Source organism: Lipotes vexillifer, unplaced genomic scaffold (genome assembly GCF_000442215.2).
Source record: "Lipotes vexillifer unplaced genomic scaffold, Lipotes_vexillifer_v1.1 scaffold575, whole genome shotgun sequence".
In the NCBI taxonomy this organism is placed as follows: domain Eukaryota; kingdom Metazoa; phylum Chordata; class Mammalia; order Artiodactyla; family Lipotidae; genus Lipotes; species Lipotes vexillifer.
Window position 1 is genome coordinate 2,196,518 of NW_006780198.1, and position 15,185 is coordinate 2,211,702.

General features: G+C 43.4%; 1 protein-coding gene across 2 annotated transcripts in view; it reads left to right on the top strand.

Moving 5' to 3' along the window:
* Positions 1 to 15,185, top strand: part of CAMTA1 (calmodulin binding transcription activator 1) — a 927,002-nt gene that overhangs the window by 891,972 nt on the left and 19,845 nt on the right. For both annotated transcript variants that reach the window (XM_007453302.1, XM_007453303.1), the window contains 7 exons: positions 2,291 to 2,442; positions 5,926 to 6,122; positions 6,820 to 6,898; positions 7,147 to 7,462; positions 7,954 to 8,477; positions 13,159 to 13,346; positions 13,867 to 14,113. In XM_007453302.1, the coding sequence (XP_007453364.1) occupies positions 2,291 to 2,442; positions 5,926 to 6,122; positions 6,820 to 6,898; positions 7,147 to 7,462; positions 7,954 to 8,477; positions 13,159 to 13,346; positions 13,867 to 14,113 (1,703 nt within the window). The remainder of the gene's footprint in view (positions 1 to 2,290; positions 2,443 to 5,925; positions 6,123 to 6,819; positions 6,899 to 7,146; positions 7,463 to 7,953; positions 8,478 to 13,158; positions 13,347 to 13,866; positions 14,114 to 15,185) is intronic.

Here is a 15,185-nt window from a genome sequence, read left to right on the forward strand (position 1 = left end):
CCCGTGTCCCCTGCATCGGCAGGCGGACTCTCAACCACTGCGCCACCGGGGAAGCCCGGATCACACTCTTTTTGAAAGGTAAAATTCTTTGTCCTCAGTTGGCTCCAGATGGAGAAGTCCCACATTCTACAAAATTTCCATTTTCTAATGAGGAGGGCATGGAGTAAGGATTCTAAAATCAACTCTGAAGTCACTTTGTTTTCCATTAGTGGTCACAGGATGACCACGGCCATGGCCAGTGCATCACAAGCAGATCCATTCAGGGTTACTCCCCCATCCGTGACTGTGCCACTGAGATGCTTAGAGGGTCCTCAGAGTTCGTCACATCCATCTGCATGAAATTGGAACAGAGAGACGTTACCTTTCACTTTTAAAGAGGAAGGATTTTTTCCTCTCATGTTGTTCCTGGAAATAGCTTACTAAGAAAATGATACCACAATTCTTGAAAAGCAGTCTACCTCCTCTTGCTTTAGTGGTTTAGAAAAGTGAGATCAATTTGACATTCAGTATTGAAAACTTCCCCGTTTTCAATACCGAATTGAAAACGTATTTACTGTCTTTTTACTTTGAGAAAAAAGTTCTGTTCCCTCGGGTAAGACCGTCTAATCCTTGTGCATCTTCTCTTCCCATAACTTTCCCTTCCTGTTGTCACGTGGGGGCTAAGCTCTGGGTCCTGGAGACGGAGAAGCCAGGTATCTTTTCATGCCTCAGTGTCCTCATCTGTAAAATGAAGACAGTGACAGGACCAGCCTCACACAATGGCCGTGAGGGTAAATGAGTTAACATTTGTCAAGTTATTTACACAGTGACTGACACAGATTCGGTAAGTGTTAGCTCCGTCCACTTTTTAATCTCTTGTAGGATCGATACGCTTTACCCACCAGTGTCAGGATTTACAGTCAGGATGGCAAGGAATGCTGATAAAATATTTCTTCTCCGAGGGTACTCCTTTTCATGATTCAGTTGGCTGTATTTTGAAAATAGTGACGCCATTAGCAATTTTGAGGAAGAACTATGTTGTCACAGGTGGTTGATCAATTTCCCAAGACATTTCATTCACATGCCACAAGGTGATGCTGATGGCTGGCACACTTATCTGGGACTTACCCATGTCCTGAGCATTTTCATCTGTTACTTCATTAAATTCTCTCAACACCCCTCGGAGGTAAGGACAGTTACTATCCCCATTTAAGAGTTAAGGAGGGTTTCCCTGGTGGCGCAGTGGTTGAGAGTCCGCCTGCCGATGCAGGGGACACGGGTTCGTACCCCGGTCCGGAAAGATCCCACGTGCCGCGGAGTGGCTGGGCCCGTGAGCCATGGCCGCTGAGCCTGCGCGTCCGGAGCCTGTGCTCCGCAACGGAGAGGCCACAACAGTGAGAGGCCCGCGTACGGCAAAAAAAAAAAAAAAGAAGAAGAGTTAAGGAAACTGAGACACCAAAGGTTTTGTTCAAAAGTACACAACTATTATATGGCACAGCCAGTGTTCTTAACTGTGTCCTGATTGGTCCTTACTCCCCTCTCCAGCTTCATCTTCTGCTCCCCTCTCTGCTGTGGTCCAGCCACATGGCTTCTGCTCCTGGAACGTTCTGCCTCAGGGCCTTTGCATTTGCTCTTACCTAACCCCAGCTCTAATGTATGTGTGTGTCTGTGGCTAGAGCCTGGATCAGAAAATCTTTTTTTTTTTTTTTTTCCAGTGTTTGGGTAAAAGATACTACTTAAAAAAAAAAATCTAGATATCTATATCTGTGTGGGGTTGTGTGTGTTCTTCTTTCCCATAGTGATTGCTTTCTTCCAGTGATTTAAATTTTTTTTTTTTTTTTTTCCAGTGTGTGGGTAAAAGATACTACTTAAAAAAAAAAATCTAGATATCTATATCTGTGTGGGGTTGTGTGTGTTCTTCTTTCCCATAGTGATTGCTTTCTTCCAGTGATTTAAATTAAATTGTATTCATTTCATTTGTTTGCTCTAGGGGCCTATCAACCAGATCTCTCTTCAAGGTTTCCATTGGGGAATTTGCCAAAGAAATGAGGTCCAGGAACCTGAAACCAGGACCTTGACAAAAACGGGTTTTCTGTTCCTTTCGCTGAGAACTTTGGGCTGCTGTCGAGGCTGCAGTCTTATGTGAAGTGTCAGTGTCACTACCGCGCTGGAGAAATCCAGCCTGGGCAAAGCCCGGTGATTTGGTTGGGTCGGTGGCCATCTTGGATGCCTGTCCTGCAGGCTCGCCTAGGCCACGTGTTAATGGCCCTTCTTCCAGAACACAACCTCACTCTTCCTTGTTCTGCCCTAGATAACCAGTTCAGGATGTCCATCCTTGAGCGACTGGAGCAGATGGAAAGGAGGATGGCTGAGATGACCGGGTCCCAGCAGCACAAGCAGGGGAGCGGAGGAGGGAGCAGCGGAGGGGGCAGCGGTAGTGGGAACGGAGGAAGCCAAGCTCAGGTACGAGTCTGCGCGGACTGTCGCCTTTCATGGTGTCTAATGTTTTATTGATGTGCGAGGCTGTCGATCACAAGTCCCTTCTCTGCTGCTGCTGGCACCCTTCCTGGAAGAGGCAAAAGGCAGGGGGCTGCTTAGTAGTCCCTGTGTTTCTGAGTATTCAGCTCTGTGTTAGGGAAGAAGCCTTGGACTGTGGGGCTTCTCAGTGGTTCACCTTCCTAAGCCTTGAATCACTTACTGATCTCAGAACTCACTGCAGTTATCTGCCAGCGGGAGGGCGGGCATCCAGTGACAGAACAGAGGCCAAGAGATGACTCAGATTCGCTGGGCTCAGAGTTCAATTAGAACCTATTTTGTGTTTTGTGTTCTATCTTTATCTGAAGTATAAATAGAAAACATAATTGTTTTATAAGGGCCCAGAGAAACTGTGTCTGTAATTTTTCAGTGCAGAACAGTAGAACATTATACATTCTGTCGTTGTTACAAATGCTTTTTCATCAGTTCCGTGATGAATGCATTATTATTGTCAGGTACAGGGAAATCATCAAATATTATTTTAGAGTCCCATTAGTCTTGAAGGCTTCATGTCAATTTCATTTAGGAGCTTCATTTTGGGGACATTTCCTAGGCAGAAATTATTTTTCAGGAGGCCCTAGAATAAATTTTTTTGAATTAATTAATTATTATTATTGTTTGGCTTTGTTGGGTCTTCATTACTGCGCGCGGGCTTTCTCTAGTTGCCGCGAGTGGGGGCTACTCTTTGTTGCAGTGCATGGGCTTCTCATTGCGGTGGCTTCTCTTGTTGCGGAGCACGGGCTCGAGGAGTGTGGGCTCCGTATTTGTGGCGCACGGGCTTAGTTGCTCCGTAGCATGTGAGATCTTCCCGGACCAGGGATTAAGCCCGTTTTCCCCTGCATTGTCAGGCGGACTCTTAACCCCTGCGCCACCAGGGAAGTCCCCTAGAATGAATTTAAAGGGACTGATGGTGTTTCTTACCTCCACCACTGAGACATCACCTAAAAACCTCAAATAATTCCCCCTCTTTCTCTTCAAGATGAATGTTGATTTTTTTCTGAACAGTTATATTTTAAAGTGAACATTTGGAGTTTTATGATCCTTGTAAATATCAAGTATTAGTAATATTTTTAATAATAGATGAAACACATCTATTTCATCACAGTAGATGAAAACAAAGCATACGGTACCACACCCCCGAAACTAACCTTTTTCCGGGAATTTCCTTCTTATTTCTCTCCTATCTTCAGAAATCAATGGAAAAGGAAAGACTTGGCACAAAGGAAAATATTATTAAGGCTACCTGTCCACCTGATACTACTGTTTTATAAAAAGAAGTAAACATTATTTACTATCTATCTCATGGCTAAAATAAGAGATTCCCACAAAATCCTTTTGCTTTCACCAACAAAAGCTGCATAAAGGGAATGGAGAGTAGTGTCATTTTATAGCTCAACTATCTGGCAACTGGCCTATTGTCTGATCCCATATTAACTGCTATTGAATACTCTTTCATCAGTTTAAGCTGGCTTCGATAAATATCTGTGTCCACCTTATGTGATAGAGATGGAGCTGTTTTTGTTAATGCAAAGAAATTCCCTCTTTGCTCACTACCCAGTGACTTCCATGTGCCCCTGAATGTGTCTGTCTGGTGTGTCTGTCTGGGCCTTTTGAGTCAAGGTCATTCTGCTGAAGGTCGGGGTTGTCCGGCTGTGCTCCTCTAAACATGTCATGACAGTTCTAGTGAGGGTGACATTAACCATCCTCTGCCTTTTTATTTTTGCAGGCATTTTTTTTTTTTCCAGATTTCAAAACAAAAAACAATGAGGAACAACAGTGTTTCTGTAGTAATTGAATTTCATGGGGTTTGTAACTGGACAAAATACCTTTAAAATAATACCAGAGAGGAGAATTAGACCAGAAGGGCCATTTATTCGGGGTGGGGCGGGGGGGTGGTTGTGAAACGTAAAAGTGCTAGAGCAGAGACTCAGATAAGCTGTTGAGGTTCCTAACTTTGATTTTATTTTTCTTCTTTCACAACCTCCTTTTACAAAAAAGAGAAGAAAGCCAGGTGGCTAACATGAGTGAATTTCTCTTTCTCGTGTGCCTCTGTGGTTAGCAAGAGCGTTTAAATTTCGAGGTCTCTCATGCCTTCCCCAGTGTCCTTTTTGCTTTATATAAAGGACTGGATTATTACTGGATTTTTTAAAATCTGTTTTTTTGTTTTTTTTGTTTTTTGCGGTACACGGGCCTCTCACTGTTGTGGCCTCTCACATTGCAGAACACAGGCTCCAGACGCCCAGGCTCAGCGGCCATGGCTCACGGGCCCAGCCGCTCCGTGGCATGTGGGATCTTCCCGGACCGGGGTACGAACCCGTGTCCCCTGCATCGGCAGGCGGACTCTCAACCACTGCGCCACCAGGGAAGCCCTAAAATCTGTTTTTTCAATTGAGATATAATTGACATATAATATCATATTAGTTTCGGGTGCACAACATGATGATTCGGTATTTGTATACATTTTGCCAAATCATCACCATGATAAGCCTAGTTAACATCCATCATCACACATAGTTACAAACTTTTTTTTCCTTGTGTTGAGAACTTTTAAGATCTGCTGTCTTAGCAACTTTCCAGTATGCAGTACAGTCTTATGAACTATAGTTGCCATGCTGTACATTACATCCCCAGGACTTATTTGTTTTATAACTGGAAGTTTATAACTTTTGACCCCCTTCACCCATTTTTCCCACCTCCTCCCCCCACCTCTGGCAACTATCAGGCTGTTCTCTGTATCTATGAAGTCAGGAGGCTTTTGTGTGTGTGTGTGTGTGTGTGTGTGTGTGTGTGTTTTAAGATTCCTCATATAAGTGGCATCATACGGTATTTGTCTTTCTCTGACTTATTTCACTTAATGTAACGCCCTCAAGGTCCATCCATCTTGTTGCAAATGTATTACTGGATATTTCTAAGTGCTTCTTTAGGGAGAAGAATCCCCATCTAAGTGACTTAATTCTCCTTCAGAAGGAGCAGGGGAGTCAGGAGCTCCAGGCAGCCAGTGCTGGAAGCATAAGCTACCCTGCCTTACTCTCCCCTGACAGTTTACTGCCTGCAGTGTTTACTTCAGCTGGGCGGCTGGGGCCACATTTTCTGTTCGTTTCTTTTTTAGCAGTATATACTTTCCCTGAGCTGGATCAGCACGAAGCTCACAATCAGAGCGTCAGCTGCAGCAGACAGACTCTGATGTCCTTAGAGTTACAGAAAATTACTGTGTGCCCGGCTGCGGACATGTGCCGCTGAGCTGGACGCAGCACGTTCTGTTCTCCCTTTCAAGATGTCTTATTTTCAGCTTCGTGCTTCCCGTTTTCCGCTGCAAATCATAACGCACTGGTTTCCCACCCCGGCATCCGAATGCTGACTTGGTACAGGGCCTTTGGTCCTCCGATCAGAACACGTGCCATTTCATTACAGTGCGCGTCTGGCCCCGGGACCCTGGGGAGCTGCTTTGAGAGCCGCGTGGTTGTCGTGTGCGAGAAGATGATGAGCCGGGCCTGCTGGGCAAAGTCCAAGCATCTGATTCACTCAAAGACTTTCCGTGGAATGACCCTCCTCCACCTGGCCGCAGCCCAGGGTTATGCCACCCTCATCCAGACCCTGATCAAATGGCGGTAAGGTTGGGGCCAGACGGCCACTATCATCCTCACCCCTCAGCAGGCATTCCTCTTAGGGTGTCCAGTGGTGGAGGGAAATCTGGCCATTCAGGGAGCGTGGTAGCCTGAGAGCAAAGGGCTCTCTCTGTGGACAGTTCCAAGAAGTTCTATGAACTTCTGCCCAAGAAGTCCTGAGTGAGATGCTGAACTAAACATTGGACTTTTTTTTTTTTTATAAATTTATTTATTTATTTTTGGCTGTATTGGGTCTTCGTTTCTGTGCGAGGGCTTTCTCTAGTTGCGGCGAGCGGGGGCCACTCTTCATCGCGGTGCGCAGGCCTCTCACTGTCGCAGCCTCTCTTGTTGCGGAGCACAGGCTCCAGACGCGCAGGCTCAGTAGTTGTGGCTCACGGGCCCAGGTCCTCCGCAGCATGTGGGATCTTCCCAGACCAGGGCTCGAACCCGTATCCCCTGCATTGGCAGGCAGATTCTCAACCACTGCGCCACCAGGGAAGCCCAACATTGGACTTTTTATTTCCCCTGGGCCTCTGGCAAAACAGAGAGCCCAGAGCACCCTAGGGAGTCTGGGGCTCTACTTCTTCACGCCAGGAATGTGAGGCGCCCAGTTTGGTTTCATCTCTGTGGGTTTCATAACGTTCTGGTATTTTTTAACGTGGATTCATTGTGCAGTAATTTCTGGTGCTGTTCGTTCCAGCACAAAGCATGCAGATAGCATTGATTTGGAACTGGAGGTTGACCCCTTGAATGTGGACCACTTCTCCTGTACTCCTCTGGTAAGAAATGGGTTCATTTATTCCCTGAACTGTTTTTCTAGGCTGGCATAGGGATGTGCTTGGTTCCCTTTGTATTATCCCTCATTGAACATACGACATGTATCGGAGCTACTTTGTAATGGTAACGTTTTATGGCCCCATTGAGATCGGTGCCAAGGACCAATTAGTCAATTGGCAGCAATGGCAAAAGTCAAATATGTTTTTTAACTCGTATTGAGGAAGCTCGCTTTGTCTCTCTCTTTTTTCAGATGTGGGCATGTGCTCTCGGGCACTTAGAAGCAGCTGTCGTGCTGTACAAGTGGGACCGTCGGGCTATCTCTATTCCGGACTCTCTAGGAAGGCTGCCTTTGGGAATTGCCAGGTCAAGGGGTCATGTGAAATTAGCAGAGTGTCTGGAGCACCTGCAGAGGGACGAGCAGGCTCAGCTTGGCCAGAACCCCAGAATCCACTGTCCTGCAAGTGAGGAACCCAGTGCAGAGAGCTGGATGACCCAGTGGCACAGCGAAACAATCCACTCCCCAGAAATACCCAAAGGAGTCACTGTCATTGCAAGTACCAATCCAGGTAAACATTTTAAATGATTACACCTCAGAACTTGGCAGATTTCCCTTTTGCTTTCATGCAGCTACCCTCAGAAAAGTCCATAGGATATTCACATACATTTAAGTGTTTGGGGTTTTATTTTTTTTTTTTAGTGTTTCTAATTTTCCTTTTAGTTATTAGAATGCCTAGTGCTTCCCCCGGCCCATCCCACCCCAAAACTGCAGAAAGTAGCAAAAAAAAAAAAAAAAAAAAAAAAAAAAAAACTTTTTTTGGCAAAAAAAAAAAAAAAAAAAAAAAAAAAAAATCTATGTTCGTGCAAGAAAGAACTACAGATTTTGGAGGAGGATTATCTGAATATAGTATATGCTGCTGGGGAATATTGAAATGTTAGGGACATGTCTTGAGTTCTGGCTTTGCACTTCGTGTCTCTCAGGCATTAGAGAAAGTGTTAATTCTTTAGGATTCCTAATTGTATCGCCTGTCCTGACTATCCTTTCTACTGTACTTTTCAGAGCTGAGAAGACCTCGGTCTGAACCCTCTAATTACTACAGCAGTGAGAGCCACAAAGATTATCCAGCTCCCAAAAAGCATAAATTGAACCCTGAGTACTTCCAGGCAAGGCAGGAGAAGCTGCTTTCCACTGCACTGAGTCTGGAACAGCCAAATATCAGGAAGCAGAGCCCTAGTTCTAAGCAGTCTGTCCCCGAGACAATCAGCCCCAGTGAAGGAGTGAGGGACTACAGCCGGGAAATCTCCCCTCCCACTCCAGAGACTGCAGGATTCCAAGCCTCTGGATCTCAGCCGGTAGTAAAGTGGAATTCCAAAGATCTTTACATTGGTGTGTCTACAGTACAGGTGACTGGAAATCCGAAGGGGACCAGTGTAGGAAAGGATGCAACACCTTCACAGGTGCGTCCACGGGAACCAATGAGTGTCCTGATGATGGCTAACAGAGAGGTGGTGAACACAGAGCTGGGGTCCTACCGTGATAGTGCAGAAAGTGAGGAGTGCTCACAACCCATGGATGATATACAGGTGAGCCTGGGGAAGGTAAACCTGCAGAGGCTGGTCCATCCGTCCTAGCTTCCTTGATCTTTACTGCCAATTTCCAGAGGTCATGTCATTTTCTCACCGGTGGAGGGTTCGAAGTCTGGGCTTATATATAAGAATTTTGGAGTGTCTTCTTTACTTGGGCCACATTTTCACTTGTGGGTCAAGCATTGTGAACAGGGCCTAAACACCAGGGACCCAGATCTCAGTAGAGCCTTGTACTAGCTCCTCAAAACTCCTACAATAAGTCTTTTGCTTCCTCCTTGCATCCAGGGTGACTGATTTTGCTGTTTAAGTACTAGTTAGAGTCACAGCCTGATAATGGCTAAAACAGGAGGCCTGTGGGTAGAATTTGAATGATGTAAGTGATTTGATAAGCACAACAAGCATCTAGCCCTTGTAAAGGCATATATCGTCTGAGGCTCTCATGAGGTGCAGTGGAATATCCCTAAAGCTGATAATTGACTGCTTTTATAATAAATCCAGGATCCTTTTAGGGCATCACAGTTGTTATAGATTAAGAGAATACATACTGAAGTAAATTTGAGGTTAGGCTCTTAAACAAGCAAATTCCATTAATTAAAATATACTCTATGGGGAGGACAAAATGAGCATCCTCAGAACATGTGTCTGACTTCCTCTGTTTCCCTCTTCCCATTGATAGAATCCAAAGCAAATATAAAAGGAGAAAACTCCCATAAGAAATTCACTAGGGCACCTGTGCCTGTAGAAATGATGGTGATCTCGTATCCCAGACAGCATTCCTAGATAGGTCTGGTTGCTAAAACACTCCTGTTCCTTGCATCCCAGGGGACCCTTCCTGCCAGCCCCCACTGTTTAGCACAGGACAAGAATCATGCACGCTTACCAGTATGTTTCCATCCCTGGTGCGTGGTGGGCGCCCCGCTACTGATCTACCAACCACTACAATTGTGGGGAGGCCTTCCCCAGGAAATCAAATAATATTTGAGATGAGGGGTTGGCACATTTTTTCTGGAAAGGGCCAAATAGTAAATAGTTCAGGCTTTGTGGGCAATACAGACTTCGTCATGACTATTCAGTCTGCCTTTGTCGCACAAAAGCAGCCTTAGACAATACTAAACAAATGAGTGGGCCATGTGCCAATAAAACTTTATTTACACAAACAGTTAGCTAGCTGGATTTGACCTGCCATAGTTAAAGCCCTGTTTTAAACAATTTCTGATGGAGCCCATACTAGATATTAATTCTGAGCAATCTAGAACAATATTTATAAATATAAACATATAATAATAAGTCACCAGACTATGAAAATCAGTAGCTTAAAAGAGGGGAACTAAGATGAGCATCCAGAACAGTGCTGTCCACCAGAACTTTCTGTAGTGATGGAAACATTCTATGTCTGCCCTGTCCAATATGGTAGCCGGTGGCCATGTGTGGTACTGAGCATTGGAAATGTATTCAGTGTGAATCGGGAATTGAATTTCTAATTTTACTTAAGTTTAATTAATTTAAGTTTGAATAGCCATTGGATAGCACAGCTTTAGAGCAACTGGCCCTTACTGAAACAGTTGATGCAGGAAATAGAAAATAACCTAAAAAAAAATCTACTTTGTATTTTCGCTGAAACTTCAGAGAATATTTCACTAATTTAAGACCACATACCTATGAAAAAAGCAGCAGTCTAAAGAAGCATTTTAGCCAAATGAAAAAATTAACAATTAAAATTAATGAAATAATTCAAGAAATGGCAAGCCAGAGTTCATGGAGGAGTGAACAGTAAAACCAGTAATACTGATATATCTGAATAATTATTGATAGTGTGGTTGCACGATAAGCAATTCTTTAAATAAAAGAGGAATAATGTTTCAAAAAATAACCTAGAACTAAGATTCTAAATTGTTTTAACAAAACCAGGGAGTTAGGGAAAGGAAGGTAAAAGTGTATTAAAGCAGTTCCCCTGTCCAGGGAAAATCAAAGTTTGTTCCAATTATTATATTGATAGATATGTGTAGCCTGAAATATGCTTGTTAGAAATGTCAAGTTAACAGCTAGTGTTAAAACAGGCTACAGAATTTCTATGTCATTTAAGGGGGGAAAAAGAAAATTTGGCCCATTCAGGAAAAGTTCAGTAATGGTAATAAAGAAAAAAGCAGCAACAGAAATAATACTCTATAACATAATATTATAGGAATATTTTCAAACGTGACTTATTCCCACTTTGGAAACTGTTAATTCTATTAAAAGATTCCAGATTGGGTTAAAAAAAAAAAAAAAGGAAGCAAAATATACTATATACTGCTTGTAAAAGAATTCAAATGAAATGAAACAGAAAAAATGAAAATGATGTGATAGGTAAAGATAGACAAATGAAAAGAAAAAGAAGAAAGATAAAAAGTACAGGTAAGGCAAATAGTATATATATATATATATATATATATATATATATATATATATATATATATATTTTGTCAAAACGATATGACAGTAAAGAGCACCCCCGATGGAGTTTTAAAAAGCAAATTGCAAATATTATATATATATATATATATATATATATATATATATATATATATATATAATTTGTCAAAACGATATGACCGTAATGAGCCATTATGCACCTAACAACATAGCTTCTAAATATTAAAACAAGTAAAGATTGAAGAAATGTGGAACCATAACTATAATCATAGTGTGAGACTAACACAATTGTTTCAAAATTTGTCAGCTCAAGTATGAAGAGGATATGAAAATATTGACAATACAATTAGAAAGTTTGACGATGTATATTTAATATATGATATATATATAATTATGTAGATGTATGAATACACATAGTAAATATACATATCAGTGTTCTTTTTAGCTATCCAAGACCATTTACCTAGCTCATATACTAGGACCCAAAGAGAATTTAAATAAAAACCCAACATCATTTGAATAAAAAACCTGAAAGTCATTTAAATTCCATTGCCTTCCTTTTGTAGCTATCACAATGAAAAATCAGCTACTTGGTATCTCAAAATGTTGCATTTATTATAATATTAAGGTGTTCTTACACTGACACGTGTTTATAAAATAGAGGATTGGGGAGAGGAGTGACTACAGATAGTTATAACCTTCAGTCTCAAGAAATTCCACTTTTTAATACTTTCATGAAAAAAAAATCAAGGAAGGACTTACCTCCTCCTGTCTGACTCACAAACCAAGAGAGCCAATATAAAAGGCAAAGAAAAGCTGTGATATTTTTTTCCTTAAATGTTTTCATTTTTATTCCTGTCACAGTAATTCTTGTTCTTTGTTGAAAATTTAGAAAATTACCCAAGATAAGTGTTTTTAAGAGTTTTATTGAGGTGTAATTTACATACCATAAAATTCACTCACTTTAAGTGCCCAGTGTAATGAACTTTTGTGAATTTATACAGCTGTGCAATCATCGCGGTCCCATCTAGAACACTTCCATCACACCCCAAAAGTTCCCTGTGCCCCTTTGCAGTCACCCTCTATTCCCATACCAGCCCTGGGCAACCACTGATCTGATTTCTCTCCCCCAGAATTTTGCTTTTTCTAGAAATGTTGTATAAATGGAATCATAAACTGTCATATTCTGTGTCTGGCTTCTTTCACTTCGCATAATGTTTTTCAGGTTCACGCATGTTGTAAGATAAGCATTTTGTCATTTTTGTATAGATCCTTTCAGAACATTTTCAATTCACTTAAAAGCTTAAACTGCTATATTTCAACTTCCATTTTCAAGAGATGTGCAAGGAAACTTTTAAAAACAAGGTCATATCTCTGATTCTGACCAAATATACCTACTCCAGACTAGTTTTGAGGATTCCTAAATGTACCCATTAAGGAATGTATTTTGGGTGCAGGTATCAGCAAGCTAACTCCAGGGGTTTAAGAAGAAAATGACTTATTTTTCTCATAGAAGTCCAGAGGTTCAGTTGCTCAATAATGCCATCCAGGACCAGGATTTTTTCTGGATTTTCTGTCCTTTTGCCTTTCGTCTTCGTGCTTTGTTGCTTTATGGTTGTAATGTGGCTTCTGGAGCTCATCTGTAGTCAGAGCAGCAAGAAGAGGGGAAAGGGCCAGGTGCATTGATACCTTTCATCAGGAAAGCAAAAGCTTTGCCCAGAGCCCACCCAGCAGACTTCCGTGCAGTCTCCTGTCCAGAAGTGGGTCACGGATCCTCCCCTCCTTGGTGCACGGAAGGTGGGAAACCAACAAGGGGATTAGGACAGTTGGCTTGTATCAGTCACGAGCTGTCCCCTGGATGTTGGCTCGTTGCTGCTCTCTGCAAAACTGGGGTTCTCTGGGCAAGGCACAATGGGGTGATGGTGGTCAGGTAACCAGTAGTGTCACTACAATAATATGACCAGGACTGCCCAGTCATAGCATCCTTAACTGGTTGATCCTAGCTGAGAGTGGAAAGTAGGCACAAGCCAGACGTTCTCGAAGACTTAAGGTTTGGGACCAAACTGTGATGTGGAGGTAATCAGATCTGGGATCTCAGCACGTTCAGGTGAATCGGAAAACCTTACGATGAGATGGGAGGGCACTGGACTGAGGTGTAAGCCCGCCCCCTCTCCTTTCTTTCTTTCCACAGTGGGGGGAGTGGGGGTAGGCCTGGATAACCTCTAAGGTGCCATCTGACCTGAGTGTTCTGTGACCTCTGGGCCAGGTGAACATGATGACCTTGGCAGAGCACATCATCGAAGCCACCCCTGAGCGGATCAAGCAGGAGAACTTTGTGCCCACGGAGTCCCCGGCATTGGAGAGGACAGACGCGGCCACCATCAGCAGTACGATGAGCTGGCTGGCCGGTTACCTAGCTGACGCAGACCATCTGCCAAATGCCGCCCAGATCAGGTCAGTAGTGTTTGTGGGCCACTCCCCAGGGCAAGCTCCTGGGTTTACGTGGAGGCTCCGGAGGCCCACTGGATCTGAGTTCCGTGTAATGAATGCCCTTGTCAAGGAAGGAAGGAAGCATTAAGACGAGTTCCGTTGCCTCTTCCAAGGCCCCCTCATGTCCTCACCTCTCCCATGATTTTTCTTCCCACGTCAGAGCGCAGGAGATAATGTATCCTGGTGTTCCCCCCGCCAGTTCAATTGAAGTTTCACGATTGGATAGTGGACTCAGTGGATTTAGTACTTAGCACAGTACTAAACTCATAACAGGTGCTCAGTGTGAAGTTACTAATTGAAGGACATTCAGAGTCTGCTTAGCAGCTCTCTGGACTGAGTGAAGGCATATCTCTCATGGTCCACAGTAGGTACCATCTTGTCCACATGGTCCACAGTAGGTACCATCTTGTCTCGTTGACCAGCGTGCAATGCATCATGCAAACCAGTCACCAGCCTCTCTCCCCTGTGTCTCCTCTTGTTTCAGAAGTGCATATAACGAGCCTCTAACCCCTTCTTCTAATACCAGCCTGAGCCCTGTAGGCTCACCAGTCAGTGAAATAGCTTTCGAGAAACCCAGCCTTCCCTCCGCCGCAGACTGGTCTGAATTCCTGAGTGCGTCTACCAGTGAGAAGGTGGAGAATGAATTTGCTCAGCTGACTCTGTCTGATCACGAACAGAGAGAACTCTATGAAGCGGCCAGGCTTGTCCAGACAGCTTTCCGGAAGTACAAGGTAAAAGACAGCAGAGTCCTGATGTGGTGACACTCTTAAAGTCGGGAAAAGTCAGAGTCGTTCAAACTAAAACGTATGCTGTTTCTTTTTTTTTCTTCTGAATCGATAGAATTGTTATTTGACATTATTAATTAGGTCCCATGAGATTATTAATAATTGTCAGAAGCTTTAGTGAAATAAAACTGACAAGTAGTGTGATACCTGTCACCATCTGAACTGACTGTTGGTAATAATAATGGATATTTATTATCTAATTAATATAAACTAAGTTGACACCTCTGCTGCAAGGAATTTATGACCTAGAGCAGGGGTTTCTAGCTGGAGGCCTGGTGACTGATTGTCCTAAAATTTTATGGTAAAGTGCATTTTTGGTGGGAGAGGGTCCAGAGCCTTCCACAGTTTCTCAGAGGAATCTCTGACCTCCTTAAGAAGGTGTTACGAGCCATCAATCATTGATCCAAAGGTAGAGGACCCGGACTTCCCTGGTGGTGCAGTGGTTAAGAATCCACCTGCCAATGCAGTGGACACGGGTTCGAGCCCCGGTCCGGGAAGATCCCACATGCCGCGGAGCAACTAAGTCCGTGCGCCACAACTACTGAGCCTGCGCTGTACAGCCCGAGAGCCACAGCTACGGAGCCTATATGCCACAACTACTGAAGCCCGTGCACCTAGAGCCTATGCTTTGCAGCAAGAGAAGCCACCGCAATGAGAAGCCCGCGCACCACAACGAAGAGTAGCCCCCGCTCGCCGCAACTAGAGAAAGCCCGAGCGCAGCAACGAAGACCCAATGCAGCCAAAAATTAAATAAATAAATAAATAAAAACAAAAGTAGAGGACTTGGTGTCGTCTTAGGAAAGACAGCAGAGAGCGGTAATTTATAAGGACAAACAGTGCAATACCTAATTCTTTAAATACTTTGAAAATGAATATTGTTTTAGGCCTCCTAACATCCAAATATGATGGTTCTATTTAGAAGCAGGAATAATCAGAGAGTTATTCTGTAAATTCATTTTTTTAATTTATCCTGATACTAACTTATCACTGCATTTTGGTAAACCTCTGGTCTCAGTTC